The 25,614-nt window shown below is 38.4% G+C and overlaps 1 protein-coding gene across 1 annotated transcript in view; it reads right to left on the bottom strand.

The window, feature by feature from the left end:
- Positions 1-25,614, bottom strand: part of LOC116902135 (coiled-coil domain-containing protein 171-like) — an 88,362-nt gene that overhangs the window by 43,503 nt on the left and 19,245 nt on the right. Inside the window, exon 3 of the mRNA XM_032904501.1 lies at positions 8,685-8,837. Coding sequence (XP_032760392.1) covers positions 8,685-8,837 — 153 coding nt within the window. The remainder of the gene's footprint in view (positions 1-8,684; positions 8,838-25,614) is intronic.

Raw genomic sequence — 25,614 nt, 5'->3', positions numbered from 1 at the left:
GAAAAATAAATAAATTAAGAATAGGAAAAATAACTAAAGCAAAGAAAGGAGGTACATTTTAACAGTTACTAAAGATAACTCAGAGTATTCCTCAAAAGCAGAGCCTATCTCTGCTCATGATTTGACCTCATGTTTTGTACTGTTAGCTCTCACAAGCATCCCATATCCTCAGGGTCAGCTCTTAGGAGCTCCCCATATCCTCCAGGGTCAGCTCTCACACTGCAGACTCATAGGAAAGTACCAGGCAAGGAATCAGAGCAATCTGGGTGAGCTCTACCCAAGCATGGAGTGGGACTGGGGATCCTCCCTCTGTACCAGTGAAGAGTATGATATCTCTTAACCCACGAGGTCATGGCTAACAGCTGCATGTTCTTTTTTCTTGCCTACACATAAAAGGATTTCCTCATAATTAACGTATGTTAAAGCTTAGCTACAGGAAATACATAACTCACAGAAAAACGTGTTTTTGTGGAGGCAAGGGAGTCAACATGTATGATTATTGCTAACCAGCTGGGTTATCAATAGGAGTCAAGTCTCATCACCATGACTTCCTAACGTGAGCTGAACAAAGACAACACCAACAGATGTGCCAAAGTGGATGGGAGAAGCCCGAGAGGCTTCAGCCCTACACGGAGAACTACAGGTGACTAAGGAACACTGAGAGTGGGAGAAACAGTGTTCTCCAACCTACCCATGTACCAGACATTGTCCTTTTTAAAAATTCTTTTAACAACCTTACAATGTAGGCACTGCCGTCTAAATATTAGAAACTTCAAAAGTGATGCTTGGAGTCTCTGTGTGGGTGAGAAGTAACAGCACCTGGACACACTAATGGGCCTGCATTACTCTGTGAAATCTTCGTGTGCAGGCCCTGTGAGAAAGTGGGACCACATGCGAGGTGCGTGCTGGAAGACAGGTAGTTAATAGGGTTCCTAAGTGACCCTACCAGAGACACCAAACACAGACACCAAGGACTTGGCGGTTGAAGCATACTCGAATCAGATTATAAAATAAAAGGGGAACCGATTGCGTAAAAACAGAGTGGAACACACGGAGGTGGGTGTGGAGTAAACATTAACAAGAAGTTTGGGATTCTATTCTATACAGTTATCTGAGTCCAGTGACTTTAAATTAGAGAGGGTATAAAACCAAAGCAAGAAAACATTATTATTATTATTATTATTATTATTATTACTATATATTCAAAATTCATAATATAACTTCATTTATTAAACAGATATTATACAGAAGACTCATTCCTCATTTTAAAAAAATGTATTTTGACTGTTTTTCCTCTTAACAAGCTATCAAATCATTACAGAGACTCTCACAGACATTTCTGACCTTCTCAATACCTCTGACAATGTTCAGCAGAATGACCTCTCCCTCACCTGTGTTCCCATGGACTTTACATGCCTATCTTTGTGTTTGTTATGTTCCCAGGAAAGAATGAGAAACCACAAAGGCAGAGATCAAATCTTATCCCTCTTAATCCCCATGCTTAAAATGATGCCCACTCAGAAAATAAGGTATAAAATGATCTATACATGGCAGACAACAGACATGCGTGGATCTCGATGGAGACTGCTAGCATACAGTCAGTGATTTGCAGACAAGGTGGTACAAAGTACTATTTCTCTGATTTTTGAAACACCTATGTCAGCAGGCATTGATATTCCTAAATATCACATAAGGAATGCAGTACTGGGGTTTAAACCCAAATAGACAAAGAAACCTCCATCTAGGATGCCATGATCTGACACTGTAGTCCCCATCACTACCAGTGTGCACCATGCTGCACCCTAAGACACAGAAAACCCCTAAGGCCGATCTCTTGAATTTGTTACAACTGAAATATCTTGGGACAATATGAGAAGAACTTGCTGAGGCCCTAGGAAGCAAAGAGAAGAGGGCAAGTTTGAAGAACAGAGCCAGCCTGAAGATGTGCTCTGTAGAGCCCCTGGGGCTCCCACTTCTTTTCTTCAGTTCTTACTCCCTTACATGGAACCATCTTTGGCCAGATGACTGGCGGGGCTACTGAAAGCCAGGGTTGGAAGTAGAGGACAATCTGCACTTCTTTTTCTCTCTTTATCTTTGTCCTGAAGGAAGCTTCAGTCTCAGCCACTGTATGGCACAGGTAAAAAATTCTAAGAGAATCTCATTGTTTTGGAAAGAGATTAGGCCAGAAAGAAGGCCCTGGAAGTTGGAGACTTGGGCAAAGGGTATCTGACATAAGGGCTAGAGAAAAAGGCCCCTGCAATTAGGGAGTACTCCTGAACTATGCATGAATGGACCAAGCCTACAGCAGCAGAAAGTTGGGTCCAAAAAGCAAAATACAGTTTATGTCAATGCCCAGGTGTCATAACAATTCCTGAGTAGTGCACATATAGGATATCCTGTGAGCAGTTTAAAACACAGTGGGCATTATGCAGACAGTGTTAGAAACTGGTCACAGGAAGTGTTAGTCTGAACTTGCAGCCTAAGCTTAACTTTGTAGTTGCCAGAGAAACTGAAAGATATGATTCCTAACTACAATCCTTACACTTGTCCTTAAGCCCACAAATAAGGGTGATCCTCACTCCTCGGCAAGGAAGCTTCTCTCTGATGTAACAGACAGAGACCATTACAGGAAACCATGATGATCATTACAATTGCAGAGCCCAGTCCCAACTGACACATCTAACAACAAAATTCCTGCATCTAATCCTGGATCCTTGAGGAAACTGGAGGTGAAAAGACTCTTAGAGTCAGAGGAATAAGGAATTTCCATGAGACTGTGTCCCCTTGTAATGTCAGAAGCTACATGCATAAAGTCTCATCACCATGACTTCCTAACGTGAACTGAACAAAGACAACACCAACAGATGTGCCAAAGTGGATGGGAGAAGCCCGAGAGGCTTCAGCCCTACACGGAGAACTACAGGTGACTAAGGAACACTGAGAGTGGGAGAAACAGTCTTCTCCAAAGAAGAGCATGCCAGACAGACAGGTAGCGTTATACAGGATCAGTAGGTTGTGTTTAGGTATTTAGGAATAATATATGTTATTATAGTGGAAATATTTAATATATACATATATATTAATGATAAGAGGCATGAATTTTAAAGAAAGCAGGGGGTTGGAAGGAGGAAAAGAGAAGGGAGAAATGAGGTAATAATATTATCATCTCAAAAATAAGAAACATACTTTAAAAAGAAAGACTATGTGAGGTCATGTAGGAACTACTAAATGCTTCCATTAGGAAATAACACGTCACTTCCATTTGTAATTTCTCAGTTAAGCAACTCACCTAGTAAGGCCTAAATTATACGGCTAGGAGAAGTGCAGCCTCCCATGTGACTGGGAAGACAAGGGAGACCCCAGGATGCCTACCATAGGAAATAGTAAAGAAGTAACAATCTCATCACGTCTTCTAATAAAATTAATGATAAATTGGAAAAATGACAATATATAGTAATAATCATAATTTAAACCACACAATGTGTAAAATGTTCAAGAAATTGTCTAAAATTACTCAATACATTAAAAATAAGAAATTTTCTCACAGTCTTAGAAAAGAAGACAATAGGGCTGGAGAGATGGGAGAGTAATAAGTACCTGATACTCCCAAGGTGAAGCCGATACGAAACTGTAAGACAAAGACTAAAGCAGCTACTGAAATTCTAAAACAGAATGAAAGCATAAAAATTTTCGGTAGAGAAAATTATAAAAGGAATAAATTAAAATTTTAGAAATAAAAACCATGTAGTTCTGAAATTGGATCTGTTTATATATGCTTCACAGACATATGACAGAGGGAATATATTCTGACCTCGTGTGAATTCACAGACTTCATCAATCCAAACAATGGAGAAACGAAATAGAAACTTGGACTATAGTTTCTGCTGCAACTTGGGTTAGGGAGATCCTAAGAACCATTAGGCTGAAGACCTCCCACCACTGGGGAAAGATGCAAATGCATAGATTCAAGAAACTCCCTGAATAGGACAAACTCCACCCGCTGGCCCACAATAACCTAACAACTAACCATGCAGTGACATTCTGCAATCCAACTGGGGAAGAAATGATACAGACAAATCTTGAATGAAGGTTGAGGGAAAAAATGAAATAAAAGACATGGGAAAACAATCATTTGAGTGACTACAGACTCCACACCAGAAACTAAGACAGGGAAATGGGAGTCATAAACATCTCACAGTATGAAGACTGCTGTCAATATAGAATTTCATATTCAGTGAAAATAATTACCTAAAAAAATAAAGTGAAATGAAAACATTGTAAAATGAAAGGGAACTAGCAAAATCCATTATAATTTTGAACCTCTAAAACAAATGCTTAGGAGTTTTCCTCAGACTTAAAAAAATTAGTAAACAGAGATTTGGTCAATTATGATGTGATCATGGAAAAACAAATAACTTACATTACAGTAGAGACTGTTTTCTTTTCTTCTGGAGATTATAATACAATTATATTATTTATTTCTCCCTTCTTTCATTCTTCAAAGCCTCCTATATACACCTTCTTCTACTCTTTCAAATTCATGACCTCTTTTTCTATTGTCACTGCAAGCATATATGTCTAAGCATATAAACATATATTTCTAAATAAACCTACTCTATCTAGATAATGTTACTTGTATGTTGGTTCTCAGGGCTAAGCACTTGGTATTAGATAACTAGTTGCGTGGTCTTCCCTGCAGAAGACTATTTCTCCTGCTCTCAGCATTCCTTAGTTGCCTGTAGTTCTTTGTGTAATGTTGAAGCCTTGTGTGCGTTCCCTCATCTCCTTGGTATGCCTACTGTTGTCCGTGTTCAGTTCACATCTGGGTAATTACAATGGTGAGGGAGATGTATGACATTACTAGGGATATAATCTCACAGCAAACTGCCCGATTATATGGCTATTTTGATTGTTCAGCCCTCCTTCACCAATGTGCTCTAAGCTTTAGGTGAGGAATCATTTTGTAGATATATATATCCATTAGAACTGAGCTTCAAATTCAATGTTTTGAATGGTGTGGTTTTCTGTAATGAACGTTGATGAGGGATGAAGACTCCTTGTAAGGTTTTATACTTTCTTTGAAGAAGTAAATAGCCTTAAGATAGGTAGATAGATGATAGGTAGAGAGAGGGGGGGGAGAGAGAGAGAGATAGACAGACAGACAGACAGATAGGTCGTGATTATAGTGATAAATATGTATATAAAAAGAAATATATTAAAAAGCCAGGAGATAAAATGGAATTAAAATGGAATGATGAAATAAATTTAAATAATCAAAGAGAAAGAAATAAAGGGAATACAGAGAAACAAAAACAGAAGAAACAAACATTTTTTAAATGGTAGAAAAAAACCAAGTCTATTAGTAATATATTAATTATAAATGGCCTAATTACTTAATTAAAAACCGGAGATTCTGAAAATGAATAAAGGAAAAGTAAACCATCCCTTTTAAAAAAAATGCAATAAATATAAAACATATGTAGGTAAAAAGGAAAGGATTATAAAAAGACATGCTATGCACTGGAATGTAAAAATAAGAGTATAGTAGACAGAATTGAGGAGGCAATACTTAGGGGTCTCGAAACAATAACCTACTAAAATCATTCCTATCTTAGAATCCCCTGAACCCTCAAAACACACTGCCTCTGCCTTATAGTCAGCTGCTAAATCCTTGAGGTGGTAGTAAAATCACTATGGTTTGGAAAGAGTCAGTTCCCCCATACCCACCAACACCTGACTAAAAGAGCTTTCCTTAAGGTAGCCAGTGGCTTCCACAGGAACCTGGGAAGGGAATAACACTTGAAATGTAAATAAAAATATCCTATTAAAAAATAAAATGGAAAAATAGATGAACCAATTAACATAAAAATGATACATAATAAAAATAATGTATCTGCCAAAAAATACCCATATCATATTTTAATTAAAGTATTTTAAATCAAAAAATGAATGTGTTAATGAAAAAAAATAAAGACCTCAGAAAGAGCAGAGAACTCAGGTTGCGGAATACACTGATGCCATCATAGACAGAAAAGTGCACACTCAAGCTACAACAGAGCACAACAAAATGATGCTGCTGGAGTGTGAGGCAATCAAATGGCTTTCTGTCTGAGTGAAGGTTATTAAACTAATAGTGCATACACACACGCACACACACACACACATACAGAGAGAGAGAGAGAGAGAGAGAGAGAGAGAGAGAGAATTCAACTGATCATTACATACAAGACAAAGTCCAAAGCATTTGATCATTTCTCAGTCAACTTCTCGATTTCTCTGGTGGGGAGCAATATCATCATCCCAACTTACGGTTGGAAATTCTGAAATACAAACCCCATCATTAGCAATGACAGAACTAGAACCTATGTATGGATGAGAATTACAACATGTATGGATGGTGCCGAGGCATCCTCTCCTAACTTGGATATGACCTCAAGTCCTAGAGTCAATTGCTACATCTGAGAACAACAAAGAAGTAGCTCAGAAATGTATTTATAAAATAAACCACCAAACTAGCAAACATAAGCACCTACTTCTAGATTTACCATGAAGATAAGTCCCTATGTAATAAAAACACTGCACTTCAAAGCAATAAGAATGTACTTATGTGTGAGGTACTATTTATATTATAATTATATTTACAATCTATAAGTATAAATTTCTGCTATAAAAACATGTTCTTTTTGATAATGTATACTTAGTTGAATTCCTAATAGATGTACCCTCACAGGCCATTCTCTTCCCACCAAACAGAATTGCCTCTCATCCACACCACACAGTCTAAGGCTCCCTCTTCTTCCCTCAAAGTTCTTAAGAAGCTCAAATTAGAAGGAACACACATGCAAATGCTGAGACAAACAAAAACATCATGAAGATATATGACTGTTTAAAGAGTGACCCTTGACAAACAAAACAAATAAAAGAGTGCAGATACCTAAAGACAATGAACTGAACAGCCTTCTCCCAGGATGATAACTGACATCACCAAGAGGAGTCGTCACAGTGTAAGTGTTCCCTTCTTGAGAATCATTACCAGAGTAAACATGTCTCACATGTGAGGTGATAAGAAAGGTGTGTTCAGACCAGAGAGGCAGTACAGTATGGGCATAATAGTAAATATAATTTCTTTTTTAAAAAATATTTGGTAAAAAATGATAATAACAATCAGAGAAACAATTTCTGTTTACCAAGTTTTGACATTCTTAAATTACAAGGAAGTACTTTCATGTGACTAAGAGTATCAAGCAATACTGGTTAGAACAATTCAACACAGTGAAAATAAGCTAAAGAGTATAATCATTACATTATTAGTAACAAATGAGATCAGAGGATAAACATGGAGAGGTGAATATGTAAATTCAAATGTTGAAATGTGTAATGTTCCCTCTATATCTTAATTTCTCTAAGTAGGGGTCAAAGTAACATTTAAGCTCTCATCTAATCTAATTTAGTTGTATAAAATTGAACTGACACTGTGGTTCCCAAGTAACTGGCTTCTAATGTTTGCATTTGTCTTCATAAATATTAGGGATCACCTGTGGCCACACTGGTTTTGGCCAGGATGTCTTTGTGGCAGTGAAGACTACCTCAGAAGTGCTTGCATTTGTAGAGATTATCTTGGGTTCAACTGAGGGCAGGGAGCAAACAGGCAATAAACAAATAATGAAATACCTCATGGGTCAAGGGATGGCAGGAGCTACACAAAAAAGTGAGCAAGTAAGTAGAGGATATTCACAGACAGAGCGGGGCAAAGAGAGGCAGAGTGGCGTGGGACTCGGAGCCGGCCAGGACGGAGGGCTTTGGTTCCAAACAGCACACTCCCAAAGGCATCACTGAGATTCTAGCAGTGGAGCTGAAACTGGAGGGTAAAAGGGGCCAAACCCCAAGTCTCACGCACCTAAGGTCAGTCAGGTCAAGTCCTGCTAACCACCATCATTTGAAAGGAGTCCACAGCTGAATGTCCGAACGGTAGTTTTTACGTAGAAGCCACCCTGATGTAACCCAACCAAATCAGAAAAGGAAAACGCGTGCTCTAGCAACTCTCTGAATGTTTGTTACATCTGCTACATCTCGAATACATGCATTCTATAAAACTCCCCAAATGCATAGCCCAAACGCAGGAGTTTTTTTTTTCCCAGTTTTAAATTAGCCCAAATTTCATCATGGCTAAAATTTTAAGACATAAAGTGAGTACTGAAACAGAATTTTAATCATATAGATGAATCACAACATGCATCTTTAGCTAGGCATGTATTATGAATAAGTCTAGTTTTCTACAGAGAATAATCACATGTTCTAATTACCATTTTGGTTATACGCATAATTAATAATATTCTGTCTTAATGGGACACGCTGAATCTTCAGACAGTTATAAGCTTAACTATGCATACTGCCAAACCCAACTGTCAGCCGCACTACCAAACAAAGGAATCCTGGCGCAGTGTTTGAGCTTGATAACAATATGCATATCTTTGTACATGATACAGTGGAAAAAATAATTGCTTTTTTCTCTCAAATGTTTCTCCATACTAATTTTATGTTGATTGATGACTTATCCTAACTACACACATATATTCACATACACATATATAGATATAGCCAAATGATCTTATGAGCAACAAAAACACAAACATAAATGTGGCCCCAAACCCCAAGAAGGCAAAAGCATTTTGGCCAGGACTCACTGATTGTAAACTTTCATTCTCTCTTAGACAAGCTGTGTGGAGCTCAGACTTGAGAGTTGCGATGTGATTCCGGTGCGATGTCATTTCCTTCTCTAATGTAGAGATTCGAGTACTTGCAAGCTGGTAGACATCCATGAAACTTTTAATCATGGCCTTAAGAAATAAAAATAATGTCACATAAAGTTCAAATAGAGTTGTCCCCAAAGCAGAATGTCTGTAATTTGAAGGCAAATCATTAAAATTTAAAAACCAACAACTTTTATAGCTTTTGGAAAATACAGCTGGACTTCACATTTTATACTGAAAATAGTCACTGAGAAAGCTTTGGTATGGGATGGGGAGATTGCTCAATGGGGAAGGTGTTTGCTATACAAGCATAAGAAACAGAGTTCAATCCCCAGCACCCATGCAAAAATTTAAACATTATGTCTCCATTTAAAGGGACACACTGGCCACCACCTACCCTAATACTCTGTCTAGGTGAATAGCCCCTGAGGAACACGTTTGACCACCATATGCACACACACACATGTATACCCCCATGTATGTATACACACTTGCATACAGAAGTTCATACATGTGCATGTGTGTGTGGGCACGTACACACACACACACACACACACACATACACACACACACACACACACACACACACACACACACACACGCATACACGGGTGAGACTGGAAAAATAATTGAGTCTTCATTCCAGAAGCTTTGTTGAAATGAGATGTACTTTGCTCTATTGTTCTTAAAATTTAGAACACAGGTTTTAAATACGGCACACTTATTTTCTGTACTAAAATTAAATGCAGGTTGTAACTTGACCTAAATTTCAATCTTACAAGAGATAACACAAGGATTTATAAATAACATATTAATATTTCATAATGAGCTGAGTTAGTAAAACTTCCAATCTCCCTAACAAATGTTTTAAAACAAAAGAGCTCAGTTAATCCTGTGAGAAACTACTGATTCCTGTGCTGAGGGTGTAATTATGTCCACGTAAAACACGAGGTGTCCTCAGACACAACCTGCACGATAATAGCACAAGCAGGTGCTGGCTAACATCATCTTCCCTAAACAGAACAGATCTGGATGGCTAAGCTCTGTATCACAGCTGAGCCACATTCTATGGACTTGTTCTTAAAAGAAATCTTCACTGAATTTTAAGCCCAAGGGATTCTATTATACCCTCCTCAACTAATCTTTCAAACTGTTTCAAATGTATCAACTTTAATTGAAACATTTCAAAGACATGTCCATAAAAACAGTACCATAGTGTTTATGAAGGAAATGTTCCTACTAGACATATCATGCAATGAGAGATAGCGTCTAAGAATGTGCTGAACTGAGAAAGCCTGAGAACTGAGAGACTGGGTATTTATTTTAGCAATTCTGAATGCTTGTAAAAAATAATTTAGTGAACAAGTGAGAGCCAGTATTCAGTGTTTGAGAAGCAGAAGTAGGCAAGTTACTAGAAAATTTAGGGAGTTTACTCAGATAGCATCCCTTTCAAGAACCATCTACCAAACCCAGACACAGTTGTTAGCTTCTGTCCCAGCTCCCTGTGGGCTGCTACACCAGCTTTGACTGTCGCGTTCACTGGCAACAGTTACTACTGTACATGTTTTTCTTCTTTACCAGACAAGCAGTTGGTGGAGCCAGGCTCTGTCTTCACATCTGTATCCCCGAGAGGGTGTCCTCAGGGGTGTTTGTTTCAGTAAACGAGTGAAGGAACGACTTTTAAAGAATGTGTTAACCAAAAATTAGAAGAGATGAAAAACTGCAATCCACCCTCTGGTATAAATTATCTCATAGAAATGCAGAAAGACGCCTAGAAAGTACAATCTTGATGCTCAATCTAATGAATAAATTATTAATCACACTTTTTTCAAGTTGGAAAAAATATAGCTTTAGGTATAAAACGGAGTGCATAAGTGTAAGGTCAAATATAAATTCTCTGCCCAACAGTAAAATCAGGATATAACCTGGTATGTGAGGAGCTAGCTTATCACCTAGGCTACCCCACCTTGAGTCATTCCAAGACAAGTTTATATCTCATGCTACCAAGGTATTTCCTGAGCACGTGTCAGAAGCATGTGATCCATGGATACAAATGAGGCTGTGTACAGTTCAGGAGTAGACTGCGTGAGGTTTGCAGTTATCCCTGAAGTGGCAAAAAATATCCCATTACATGTTTCTTCCTGTATCAAATCTCTCTTCATTAATATGAGTTCATTTCTCTTTACCATTGAAATTGTAAATCCACCCTGTTCTTACTGTTACATGTACAGCACTATGTCCTTGGGAAATATCACATGATCCCCAGGGCCTCCATCTTTCTCCCTTGTTACATAAAATAGGAATAAAGGTGACTCTCTGTCTAATTCTGAAACTGCTGGGAGGCCCAGAGTAGTAAATGCATAGTGTTTGTTACTCATTTACTGTAGTCAGGAGCTGGAGTACAGCTTTACTGCAGTTCTTTGCAGTACTCATCTGGGGCAGACACTATCTTTAAGCTAATTTTCCAGGGTAAAGAGAAAGGACACAACCAAGCCAGCCATACAGTGGTGGGCTCAAATGGAGGGATATTTAAAGCAAAGCTTTTCTCCTGCCCCTTTAACTGTATTCTATCTCATATAAGAATAGCTTCTAAAAGTGATAAACTCCCGACTCACACTGTAATACTATTGTTTGACTTTTAACATCTGCAGTGGAATCCTAATGACGTAACCTGACAGGTGATTCACATATCTGTGCATATACACAAATAGACAGTGCATATGAATATATGCTTGCTATAGATGTATCTGAATGTATAAGTGGCTGTAAGCATTCATAGCTGTTTATTGAATGGGAATAGGAATTATTGAATGTGAATGAAAATTATTGAATGAGAATGGGAATTATTGAATGAGAACAGGAAATACTGAATGAAAATGGGAATTATTGAATGAGAAGTGGGAATTATTGAATGAGAATGGGAATTACTGAATGAGAATGGGAATTATTCTTCAATCAGCAAAATCCCCCTAGATTGTCATTTCACTTTTATGTCATCAAAAAAATCAGCTTTGACTATTTTGAGACGAAACAGTTCAACATTCCTGCATCCTACATTTGTAGAAAGTATTTCCTAGATTCTCAGATGTAAAAGTAAACACATAATATGAGATTCTTCAAAGCTCTTTTTCCTTTTAACATAAAGCATTTAAGGACGTAGAAAATAGCTCTCTCAGCTTGCATGAAGGCTGAGTTTGACCCAGTACCACAATGAGCAAACCATGAAGTTCAGGACGACAGTGAAGTCAGTTCCTTGTCAGGGAAAATGGTGCCCATTGGTATACAACATAAAAATAGCGATCTGAAGTCAGGGCTGGGGAAAACGGGGAACAAGCACCTCATGGCCCCCAATCAATCTTCTGGAGCCGACCCTCTCAGGGCACACCCTGCCCCGACATCACAGAAGGAAGACACAGAGCAGCAGGAGACTGTCCAGCATGCACAGAATCTGAGTGCCCGGGGTTGCCTTTCACCCTAGGGACTTTGAGAATACCCTGCAATGAAATCTGTACCTCGGGGGCTCCCACAGACATCTAAGACAGGGGGAAGGTTTCAGAACCTAAAAGGTAAAAGTCATTTTAGAGATGATATGTAGCAGTATTAACAATTGATATTAGCAAGGTGTGAAAGCCAGAGTATAAAATCCCCCTCTGCCTCCCTTATGTTTCTACTGCTGTGGCAAAGCAACAGGACCAAAGGCACCCTGGAGAGGAGAGGACTTTTTATCTCGGATTTCTCAGGTCATCGTCTATAACTGAGGGATGTTAGGGAAGGGGACGGAGGCAGGAACCTGGAAACAGGGACCTGCAGTGGAGGCCACGGAAGATGCTCCTTAGGTTTGCTCCTCACAGCTTGCTCAGCCTGCTTTCTTCCTTTCTTTTGGTTTTTTTTTTAAGTTAATTAATTTATTTACTTTACATCCTGATCGGAGTTTCCCCTCCCACCTCTCCTCCCATTCCTTTCCCTTCACCTCGCACCTCTCCCACGGATATCAATGACCTTGTCAGCCTGTTTTCTTATTCCATCCAGGACCCAGGGTGGTACCACAACCAGTGGGCAGAACCCTCACATATCAGTCATTAATCAGGGAAATGTTCCAATTCAACCTTGTATCAATTTGACAAAGAACTAGTCAATACACCATCCATTCATTTTAAGGAAAGATGTATATACTTTAGAATACAAGATATTCTAAATTTAAAAAAAGGCAAATGTCATTTGAGGACAAAAACATGTTTTTCTATTTTATGTGCTGCCTCCAGATTATGAAACAGTAAGACTTCAATGCTGAACATCAGAGAAACGCATCCACTAGAGCCCTGAAGGTAAGAAAAGAAATTAGTGAGAAAAATCTTAAAATTTGAACGCTAAAGTATTACACCTTTTGTCTATACTATTGAACAACTGGGAAACAAAAATCTCTGACTTTTCACCTAAACTTACATTTTTTTTCATTTCTATGTTCTAAAAGATACAGGGTAAAACAAATATGCCAAACATTAAATATATAAAATATAATTAATAGCCAAAAAAAATAAATCCTATGCTATAATGTATGTAAATTAAATGAGTATTAAATACATGAAAAGATATTTACTACACTATGCATCCTAGACACTTAAGTAAATGTTATCTATGATGATAACTATGTCAAATTAGGAAGATTAGTGTATCAACTCATCAAAGATTAAATATTTCTGAGGAATATCAGAATGAGACATGAGGTAAAATATTTTAAATATATTTATGTACATAGTGAAATGGGTCCTTTCTGCAGAACTATCTAAGGTCTAATCAATAGTTATATGTTGCAGCAAAACATATATATATATATGTGTGTGTGTGTGTGTGTGTGTGTGTGTGTGTGTGTGTATCAATTCACACGAAATTAATCAGAGAATAGAAATACAAATGAAAGCAACAATTCAAAGGATCAATGAGACAAGGAGTTGATATGTTAAAAAGATTGATAAAATTGACAAACCTCTCTAGCCAAACTAACCAAAAGAGAAAGGAGAAGACCCAGATTAATAAAGTCAGGAACAGGGAGGGGAAACTACAACTGAAACTGAGGAAACTCAGAGAAGCATAAGAACATACTTTAGATCTATTAACCAATCAGTACACTGCAACGTCTAATAGAAATGGATGGACTTCGAAGGGCACATGGCTATCTTATGGTTGCTACTGCTATGATGAAACACATCACCAACCCAACTAGGGGAGAAAAGGCTTACACTTCCACATCACTTTCGTCATTAAAAAATATCAGGATAGGAATTCCAACAGGGCAAGGACCTAGAGTCAGGAGTTGACACAGAAACCATGGAAGAGGGCTGCCTACTGGCTCGCATGTCTCAGTTTGCTCTGCCTGCTTTCCTATAGGACCCTGGATCATTGTAGGATATAAAAACATGCCAGCAAGCATGGTGGGGAGAGCAGGTTGAGACGCAGGAGACTCGGTGGGCACACACCTGAGGCTTAGGTCACTCCCTGCTCCCTGCCAGACTCCTGACTTAGAACATCTGCCATGTTCTTCACTTAAAGAAACGTGTCCTATGGTCACGTAGGCCCAAAACAGAGGTCTCCATGCTAAGGAGGTGCCTAGAGGCCCGGAAGGCTTAGCCAATAAGCTTCCTTCCCAGACACTCCTCCCTGCAAAATCTCAGGCCCATCCTTTCTGCCATAAACAGCTAATAAACGATATAGTTAAACACAGACTGATGCTTTCATCAAGACCCTCCATGAGGAACCTGGGGAAGGCCTTTATCTACAAACTCACAGCTCTACTCTCCCATGGAAGGTCCATCAGCGTTTCCAGCCTGCCTTGCCAAGCTAAGGACAATCACCCCGGGGATAAGCCGAAGTTTCTCCACTACCACAACACCCCCCTGCTCTGGGCTAGCTACTGTTCCCAGCTCGTGGGCCCCCAATTCTGCTCCTCCATGACTCCCAGCAGTGTCTGGATGTCCAAGAGTCAGAGAACCCCATAGCTCTGTCATCATCACAGGCTGGGATAAGCACATTCAAACTCCCCAGCGTTCCACCTCCCCAAGGGGCTATGTCCAGTGGTGGGGCAGACACGAACCCACAGACATTTCCCCGGAGGTAGTCCCACCCATAATGCACCCCCCCATAATGCATCATGAGTTTAATAAAAGACCCTATAAACCTGACTACAGCTGGCTCTTATAGAGGCTTTTTCTCATTTGAGACTCCCTTCTCTCGAGCATGTATCAAAATGACATAAAATTAGCCAGAACAATGACCTACCAAAGTTAAATGAAAATGGTGAAAATAATTTAAGTAGACCATAATGACCAATTATATACAAGCAGTAATTTAAAACCTCTTAGCTTAAATACAAATGGAACTGAAAGATACAGCACAGAATTCTACGAGACCTTCAAAGAATTAACACCAATACTCCTCAAATTAATCTGTAAAGTAGGAAAGTAATACTTCTAAATTCTTCTGGGAAGCAAGACAAACATCCAACAAAAGGCTAATCTCTCCAATGAACATAGATGTAAAAATTTTTCAAGAACATATTTGCGATCTGGAATCAAGAAACATCAAAAATTTACCCACCATGATAAGGTTAACTTTATATGAAGGATGCATGGATGGTTCCACACATGTAAATCAATAAATATGAAAAATATAATCCACCACATAAATAGACTTTAGGACAGATGCTACATGATTATCTCATTAGATGAAGAAAGGCCTTTGACAAAATCCAACATTCTTACATGCTGGTGTATCTAGGGATGTGGGGCACATAACTCAGCAAAATAAAAGCATATGCAATAAGCCCACAAGCCAACATCATGGTAACTAGAAAAAAAATCTTCAAGCATTTCTACTAAAAACAGGAACAAGACAGGGATGTCCAATCTCTCCATTCCTGTTCAATAAAGTACTTGAGGATTTAGCCATAGTAATAAGGCAAGCAAAAGGGATAAAATAAGTAAAAATAGGAAAGAAAGAAGTCAATGCATCATTAATTGCAGATAAGATTGCATATACAAATGGTTCTAAAGAGTCAACCAGAAAACCTCTACCCTTGATAAACACACTCATCAAATAACACGATACAAATTCCATAGTTTTCCTAGACAAATGACAAACATATTGATAAAGAAATCAGGGAAACAATCTGATTACAGTAGCCTCGAAAGATAAAATATATTGGAACAAATCTAAGGAAGTGAAAGATTTGTATCACAAAAACCTTAAGATAGTGAAAAAAAATTAAGGATGATTCCAGAAGATGGGATTTTTGCCATGTTTGTGTGGTCAGTACTGTAAAAATGGCCATCCTACAAAAAACAGTGCAATGCCCATAAAAATTCCAGTGAAATTCTTTAAGGAAATTGAAAAGGCAATCTTGAACTTTATAAGTAAAAACAAGAAAACCAGGATTTCCAAAACACTCCTGAAAAATAAAAGAATTGCTGGAGTTGCCACCATCTCTGACTGTAAGTTATCCAACAGAGCTACAGTAATAAGAATAGCATGGTACTGGTATAAAAACAGACACACTGATCCATGGAGTGTAGCTGAGGACATCCTTATCACATCACTAGCTGTGAGAGACATCCTAACAAGACTCACAATGAGGAGTCCGCATACCTACATGTATTTAGAAACTGACATCTATGAGTACAACTAGCAGGGGATAAGGCTATGAACTCAAATGTTAATGGGAAAGCACAGCAGCAGTGATCACACACTGCTGGGGAGAATGGAAAGCAGTCAGTCATTCTGGAAAATATTCTGAGCATTTACCACACAGAACACCTAGGACCACACAACCGGGACACAAATGTTCGTAGCAACGTGTTTATATGTGGTGGTCAGAAACTGGAGACAACGAAACACCCTTTAATGGAGGAGTGAAAAAGACAACAATCTACTGATACATATAAATTTTTGGATGGACTTTAAGAGCATTAAACTGATTGAAAACAAGTCGATATCGAAAGGTCATATCCCTAGCACATACATGGTCACCTGATAGTATGGTTGAGAAACATACATATAAACTATATCTCATATATGTCAATTTTCTCGATTTGAGGGCTGTCCTAATGCTTCAGGAAACACAGCGCTGAGAAAACGGATAGAGGGGACACAGTAACTTCTAATACGACCTCAAATTTCCTGTGAATCCATAATTAGTCCAAGACTAAGAAGCAATTTGCAATAATCTAATGTTTATAAAGATAATTGGTCTTCTGGGTTTAACTCTGTCATAGACGTTTCTGGCTTGGGTGGTAAACTAAATGCGGAAAAAGCATAAATTCAGTGTGAAGCTTTACAGCTTCCGAGTGAGCATTTTGTATGTATATACATTGTATATACTGTGTGTGTGTGTGTGTGTGTGTGTGTGTGTGTGTGTGTGTGTGTGTGTGTGTGTGAATCCAAGTTCATTTTCCTCTTTGGCATTTAAAATGGCCCCAAACTTGACTTATCTCATCACTGGAGATTTTTCCAGCATCTTCTTTGAAGGATGTAATACAGTAGCTCCTCAGGTATGGGGAGGGCCTCATGGGAAACCGTGTTCAGCAGAGCTGCAGAATACTTCTGCAGCCGACTTTTTTAGAATGATGTTTTCTTTTTATCTTGTTTGGACTCTAAACTTTTTTCTGGCTTCCACTCAACCGTGGCATATACAACTTAAATGTGCCAAAAATAAAACCAACTCTCTTTCGAATATGTTATTTTCGATCAGAATTGAACCAGAGCCAATTTTTAAGGCTAAGTGCAGATGCTAGATTGATGGTGATTACTGCTTTTATTATGTTGGAGGTTAACATAATGGAGTACTAAAGGGATAATGACATGTACAGAAGAAATCACGTTAGCTTCCTATCTGAGTATGGAGGAGGGACCGAAGAATAACTGAAGACTTGGGGAAAAGGGTTTTTATTAGAAACCATTGTATATGGACACAAAGCCATGAAAACCATCAATAATCTTGGAAAAATTCAGAGTAGTACGTTTCTCGGAGGATACTGTCAGATCAATAACAGCCACAACATAGCAGTAATAATAAATTACCTTGCTTTGGAAACTTAAAACTTTAGGTATCTACAAGATGCTTGTTATATAATAAATAATAGCTTGCCAGTGGGCTTAGTAATGTGTTGCAAAACAGAATGTAATAAGCAGAGGATGGTGCAGCTAGCAGGTGACATGGAATTGTGACGTGGAATGAAGAGACCTGACCTCATTCCTTTAGCTCTCAAAATTGTCATGGTCACCATTTTAAGCACCTTTGACAGCATTAGGCATTTTATGATGAAGATGATTAAGGTTGTTTGGGATTCCATTAACATGTGGAATGGAAACACTGTGTAAAAGCATACAAGGAGTTTTATTCCATTGTGATGGTGGGATCTGGAATTCAGGTAGTTAAATGTCAAGATCATAGCACACTGTGGTAATATATAGGAGTGCCACACGAACTTATGACAAATGAAAGTCTGTTCCTTGGAGATCATACACTTTGCTCTCCAATTCCTACCAGTAACAGACCTGTGTGGGATGATTTTCACTACTCACTCACGGGGACATTCCTGAACTCAGCTTGCTTTCTGTGAAAGCATGTATAATCCCTATCTGTGCATCATCTTTGAGTACCTAGGTTCTAGGTGGTTAAAAATAGAGGGCTTTAAGTCAGCCAAGGCCCTGCTAACCTGGTGTCCTTGGAAGACATGCGATAAGCAAATAGATTGTCACTCAGTAGAAAAGCAAATCAGGGTGAGGGCAACACATTGTGAAAGGTGAAGAAAAGCTGCTGTACTCAGTGATGAGAGAAGGCTTCCAGAGTTAATCCTGAAGCAAGACATTAATGGAAGAATGGAGACTCATGAAGCTTTGGAGTGAAGGCAGACATACAAAGTAAAGGGGCAGCCAGCACAGGTCTGGGACACTGGATTCATCATCATGTTCAAGTCGGAGCCCAAAAGTTTGTGTTGCTCTATATCAATGAATGACACAGGAACCCAGTGGCCCAGATCATAAGGAGCCCAGAACCAGCAACAAGTATGGGCTGTCAAGGCAGCAAGGGGGCATTCAGCTGTACACAGACACAGACAGCAAGTTTAAATTTGCTCTCAAGCAGGGGAAAGAGGCACATTTTATAATCATACTGAAATTAAATGGATAAAACACTAATAGAGCATATTACATCAAGAAAAGAATCCAAACATCTACTTTAAAAGAAAATCTACTTAGACAGGAGATTCAAAGCAAGGCTTGTGACACATCTAGACCCTTTCCAGATCCTCTTTGCTTCCTAAATATTCCCAGCATCCATGTTGGCGATTGATGTTTCTCATTTGTTTCTCATGGCGACTTGGGTTTCTTTTACTTTATCCTCACAATGCTCATTCATCCTAAGTCATCCCAGCCAGTTATCTATTACCACAGGGCTAGAGAGAAAGTTCCCTACAAACTAGTTCAGCCTAAAATTAAGAACATATAATGCTAATAAAAAAAAAAAAAACACAAAAAAAAAAAAAAAAAAAAAAAAAAAAAGAACATATAATGCTATATGGTTCATCATTATAGAGATAATGGATCTGAGTTCAGTGTTAATGTAAACTATTTTCAAGGTGCCAACTTGGCACTTTTAATAAATATCTGACCTTTAATAAAGAATATTTTATTTTCCAGAAATCTCTGATTATATCTTCTGTAAACTCAACAATGTGATACCCAGAACTTCTATATGCCTCTTGGATAATTCTTGCATAGCTATTTCTTCTGAATTGAAGCACTTCTCCATTAGAGGGAAGACTGAGAAGAGTCAAGAAGCAAATGAAACTTACAGTGCTCACAAAGTTCCTGAAACTTACAAGGTTCAGAAGGACCCTCCTCAAGGTTATTTAAGCAGTGTCAATTGCTGGGAGTAGAGGAAAATAAAGTTGTCTTCAAGGATGTAGTTTTTGTGATTTGCCATTCATGCTGGAGTGAACTTTCCACTGATAGAGCGACCTGTGAGTCATCGATGACCTGAAAGTAACCCCTTACCAAGACTACCACAAAATTCAAATTTTTCTTGTTGCTATTTAGAAATAAATGTTGCCCATTAATATTTTGCTATAGGGATCTATTTGTTCTAAGGTATCTTTGACCCCCAACTAAAGCAACAAATTTACTTTCTGTACACAACTAAAGAAAAAACACAGTAAGTTTGCTATGAAATCCCATGTAAGTTCTTGATATGCAGGATGGCAGAGTTTAATTAACCATCAAGAACACAGCAGTCGAATAGAGGTTGAAACAGTAATGTGTGACACTGTGTGGAGTCTGTTTTACAGTCTGAGTTCCCTTCCTATGATGCCTCATACAAAGTCCTTACAGCCAGTACACTCCATAGTTCAGGAGTTCTCAGAGTTTGGGAATATGAGAATACACCACATAGTAATTAATAAATATCAGTAAAGAGGGCAGCATTCTCAATTAAAAACTCAAACCTGGTCAGCATTAGTTTTGGAGTAAAATCTGAAAAGGGATCATCTAAGTATCTTTATCACCATATTATCTAGTGTAATTATTCAGATATTTTTACCCAATAATTTTGGGAGTATCTGACACTTAGAATTTTTGAAGTGAGGTTGTAGGCCTGAGTGATGAAAATAATTCTTGTCTTCAAAATACATAGATTAATTGAACTTGATATACATAATCATTTTATAGGCGTGTGTTTCAGTGAAGTATATGCCAATTCACATTTATACTAATTCACTTAATAATTCATGATTAAATAGCTAAATGGTATTTACCTAGTTTTAAATGTTTAAAGACAAATCAGGTCTTACCATCTGGACAGTAACCAATAGAATTGTTGGTTGTTTATAATGTTTGAGAGGTTTATGGGGCCCCATTGGGTACTGAGGGGGGATTTTTTGATAGCATATGACATCTAGTTGGGGTATTGCCCCCCTCACATTTAAAAGGTAAGTCAATTTAAACTACACACACAGGGGGCTGGAGAGATGGCCCAGTGGTTAAGAGCACTGACTGCTTTTCCAGAGGTCCTGAGTTCAATGTCTAGCAACCTCACAGTGGCTTACAACCATCTGTAATGGGGATTGGATGCCCTCTACTGGTGTGTCTGAAGACAGCTACAGTGTATTCATATACATGAAATAAATAAATAAATCATTAAACTACACACATTCACATACAAGCTTTTGTAAGGCTTTTTCTAAAGGCCTTTAGAGTTACTTATCCCTCCCCATATACCCTCCTCTACTTGCAAGTGAGTCATAAAACAGAGGTAAATCCAGCTTGCACTAAATTGGAAGTTTTATTCCTATTGACTAGCTTTTATTATCCTGGAAGGTGCTACGGACACTACCAGAGGAGAAAAGCAATCAGTCTCAGCCAGTTATGAATCCTGCCTCGCAAGCAAGAGTTACTAGTGCAGTGGTGGTGTGAGTGCTACACGAGTGACCAGTCACTTTTTAAACTAGGACTTAAGGCATGCCACATGAGATAGAACCTAACACTGTCAATACGCCCGAGAGCCTGTTAGCTGGATGAGCCAAAGGCCCTAGGGGGAAACTTACTATTACTCTGCTAAATGGACTTAGTAGTAACTCCTAATTTCTTACTGCTACAGTCATAGATCAATCACTCAACCTTCATCAGACTTCTTTTTGCAGTAGATAGTAATTAATGTAGAACCCCACAGTGGCCAATAGGTAGCGAATAAGAAACAGCAGAATGCTCAGTCCTAAATAGACACCCCTCCCCCTCAAGGTTTGAGGACTGAAGTGGAAGAGAGGGCAGAAAGATTATTAAAAGCCAAAGGTAGTGGATGACTTCAAGGAGATATATGCACACACACACACCCATATACACACACACATGTACACACACATACACATACACTTACATACACACAAATACACATACATATATACACACATACACATATACACATACATATATACACACATACACATATACACATACATATATACGCACACATATACACACATATATGCATATACACATACATATATACACACACACATATATATACACACACATACACACATGCATATGTGTGTGCTGTTGTTGCTGCTGTTACTTTTGAAGAAACTTAAGAAACCAATTTATTAAAAATATTTTTTACTCTTACTTTTAAAATAAATGGAATATATATATATATGTATATATATATATATATGGACATGTGGGTACGTTGGTGTGTGTGCACAGGTATGTGGAGGACAGAGGGCAGCCTTGGACATTGCATCAAAGGAGCAATTTTGAATTAGGGAGTTATTGGCCTAGAGCTCTGGAGTTGCCTAAGCCTGCTGGCAAACTAGCCGCAGGGCTCCTCTGTCTCGGCACTGGGATTACACGTGTGTGCCACTGCATTTGGGTTTTACCATCAACTCCAGGGATCAAACCCAGCCCTCATGCTTGCTCAGCAACCATTTTCGCAATTCATCTCCTTATCCTGCCCCCTGCTTTCCTGAAGACTGCAATTCTGATCCTTGTAAGATGAAATCTCAACTTACTTTTACTTTGCATTTCTCTGGTTGCTAAAGAAGTTAAACAAACATTTGTTGGCCATTTGTACTTTGAGTGCTGCCCACTACATGGGTGAATTTAATGAGCTGTTTTGGTCTTTTGTTGTTTAGTTTTATTTCTTTGTATATTCTAGATATTAATCTTCAAATGTATATACAACTAGAAAATATTTCCTTCCATTATACAAGATGTCTCTTCATTTAATTAACTCTTTCCTTTGCTATGTAGAAGCCTTTTAATTTCATGAGGCCCCATTTGTCAGTTGTGGGCCTTATTTCCTGAGAAATCATAGTGCCAAGCATAATGTCCTAATCAAGGACTGTCCCTAACAGTTCTAGCTCTCACACTAAGACTGTGATCCATTTGAAACTGAATTTTTTTATAGAGTGATGGATAAGATACACTGTCATTCATTACACATAGATATCCAGCTTTCCCAGAACTATTTATTGAATAGGCTGTCTTATCTCCAGTGTGTGGCTATAGGTGTATGGGTTAGAAGCAGTTCCTTTACTCAGTTTGATGATCTACATGACTATTTTTGTGCTACTACCATGCTGATTTTGTTATTATGTCTTGTTCTGTAGTATGATTCAAAGTCAGAAATCATACAACCATCATGATCCCCCACCCCTTAGGATTGCTTTGTCTATCCAGGGTCTTTTGTACTTTCCATAAGAGTTTTTTTCTAATTCTATGAAGAAATAGCATTTGCATTTTAAAGACTTACTTTTATTATTTTGAACTATGTGTATGTGTGTGTCTACGTGTGTGTGTGTGTGTGTGTGTGTGTGTGTGTGTGTGTATACATAAAGCCAGAGGCATCATATCCCATGAATTTGTAACTATAAATGGTATAAACTGCCTTACATGGGTGCTGGGAACTGAACTCAGGAGCTTTTAACCACTGATCTATCTCTCCAGTCTTTTTTTAACGTTTTTTTCTTTTTGAGACACAGACTCTCTATGTAGCTGCTCTATGTAAATAAACCAGGCCACCTTTGCAGTCACAGAGCTCTACCTAGATCTGCCTCCCAAATGCTGAGGTCAGAGGTCTGCCACCACACCCAGGATAATATCAGAGTTTTGATAGAGACTATGTTTGTAAAGCACACATTTGCACAATGCTTCTAGTCTATAAACATGGGAGCCTTTCCATCTTCTAGGGTCTTCAGTTTCTTCATCTGAAACCTTTTATTGTGAGGTCTTTCCACTGCCTTGGTTAAGTTTCTTCCATGGAATTTTTTAGGCAGTTTTGAATAAGATTCTTTTCCTAATTCCCTCCTCAGCATGCATTCCAATGTTACTCACGAAGACTACTTAATTTTTATGTTAATGTTCTATTGTGCCATTTTGATGAAGTTGTTGATCAGTTTCAAATGCTTCTGAGTCTCATGTGACACAGAATCATATCATCTACATATAAAAATACCTTGATTTCTTCTTGCCTATCTGTATCCCTGTTTCCTTCTCTTGTCTTATTGCTGTGTCTACGATGTCAAGACTATATTGAGTGTGAGTGGGAAATTAGAGACCTTTGTCCCTTTACCTGATTTAATGGAAATGTTTTAAGGTTTCCCCCATTTTGTATGATAATGGTTCCTAGCTGATTGTATATAGCCTTTATTCAGTTGAGATGTGTCCCTTCTATTCCTAATCAATTTTTGATTTTTTAATAATATTCATACTGAGAGCTGTGAGGAATTGCTCATTGTGTGATTTGACTTTCATCAAACATGGAGATCAGTATAGTGAACATTTTTTATACATCTATTAGCCACTGTGCGTGTTCTCCGGGGAAGTATACATGCAGGCCTTTGGACATGTTTAAATTGGGTTTCCTGGTTTTGTACTACATACAGAGTTATGTGTGCTTCTTACTGTAAACATTAATGCCTCATTATTCAGAGGCTTATATTTTCTCCCATTACATATGTTGCCTTTTCATTTTGTTGACTGCTAGGTTGCAGAATATTTTAAAGATTTATTATTTTATAATCCAGCATTTATCTCATCTTGGGGGTGACCAGAAAGTTGAGGAGATGTAGAGGAATTTTAATTTGTCAATATGGCTGCTGTGACAAGGGATCACAAGCAAAGATATGATCCAGATGGAATACAGATATGCCCTAGATTAAAGTATGATCTGGCTGGAATATAGACACGCCCTTAGTACACACTTTTAATCCCAAACAATGTAGGTAAAGTTAGTCTGCAGAAAGGAGCAGAAATATTTGAAAGTGATATTTAATTTAAAGATATACAAAGTGATGAATCAGAGAAAGATTTGGCACAATGAGTCAGAGATAGGATATGCCCAACTCTCATGAGAATAGGAGAAGGAACAAAGAGAGAGAGGAGGGAGAGACAGGCCACAGGTGAAGACAGATAGGCCAAAGAATGAGAAGGAGCCAGAAGACAAGTACAGATTGCCAAAGTTAGTTTGAGGCCAAGCAGAACAAGTCAGTTAGGAGAGAAGCCAGTTTAAATCAGTCAGCTAGAAGAGGCATTTGAGCCTAAATAGCTGAGTCGAACCAGCCAGCCAGAGTTCAGAATGAACCAGAAAGGGTGAGCTTATTCAGTAGTAAGCCTTCAAGACAATTATGTCTGGCAAATAAAAGATATATTTACAAGGAGACAAAGACATAGAAGATGTCTAGTGAATGGGAATGTTAGAACCACACTATCAGAATGTCACAACCACTAGGGGAAGGTTCTAAACAACTATGGGCAAAGACTTCTAAACTCATTTAAGTTAGATATCTATGGGATGCTTTATGACAGATGAATTAGGGTTAGAATACATGGACATAATAAGGAATCTGAACATTAAAGGAGAGACATGCAGACACATGTACCTTTTGAAGTGATGCAACAGGAAGCTCATGACATCAACATACAAAGTATTTCCCTATAAATATCAACACTCAAAAACAAAAGTTTTGAATCTCTCTCTCTCTCTCTCTCTCTCTCTCTCTCTCTCTCTCTCTCTCTCTCTCTCTCTCTCTCTCTCTCTCTCATCTCTAGCTGGCCTTGAACTCAATAAGTAGTCAAAAATGACCTCAAACTGCTAATTCTGTGTCCAACTCCTGGGTGCAGGATTCCAGGCCCGTGCCACCATAGCTGGTTTATACAATACAAGAAAGAATTCAGAGTTTTGTACTTGCTAGACAAGCAGTCTACCAACATTTACCCAAAATACATCTGTTCTTGCTTAATATTATTTCAAGTATTCATCACAGCACAGAACGTCTGACATGGAAGATGACAGAAGACACAATGGTTATGGGACCAGCTA

Source organism: Rattus rattus, chromosome 1 (genome assembly GCF_011064425.1).
Source record: "Rattus rattus isolate New Zealand chromosome 1, Rrattus_CSIRO_v1, whole genome shotgun sequence".
Lineage (NCBI taxonomy): Eukaryota > Metazoa > Chordata > Mammalia > Rodentia > Muridae > Rattus > Rattus rattus.
The sequence above is the reverse complement of the archived record's forward strand: the minus strand, read 5'-3'. Positions and strand labels throughout refer to the sequence as shown.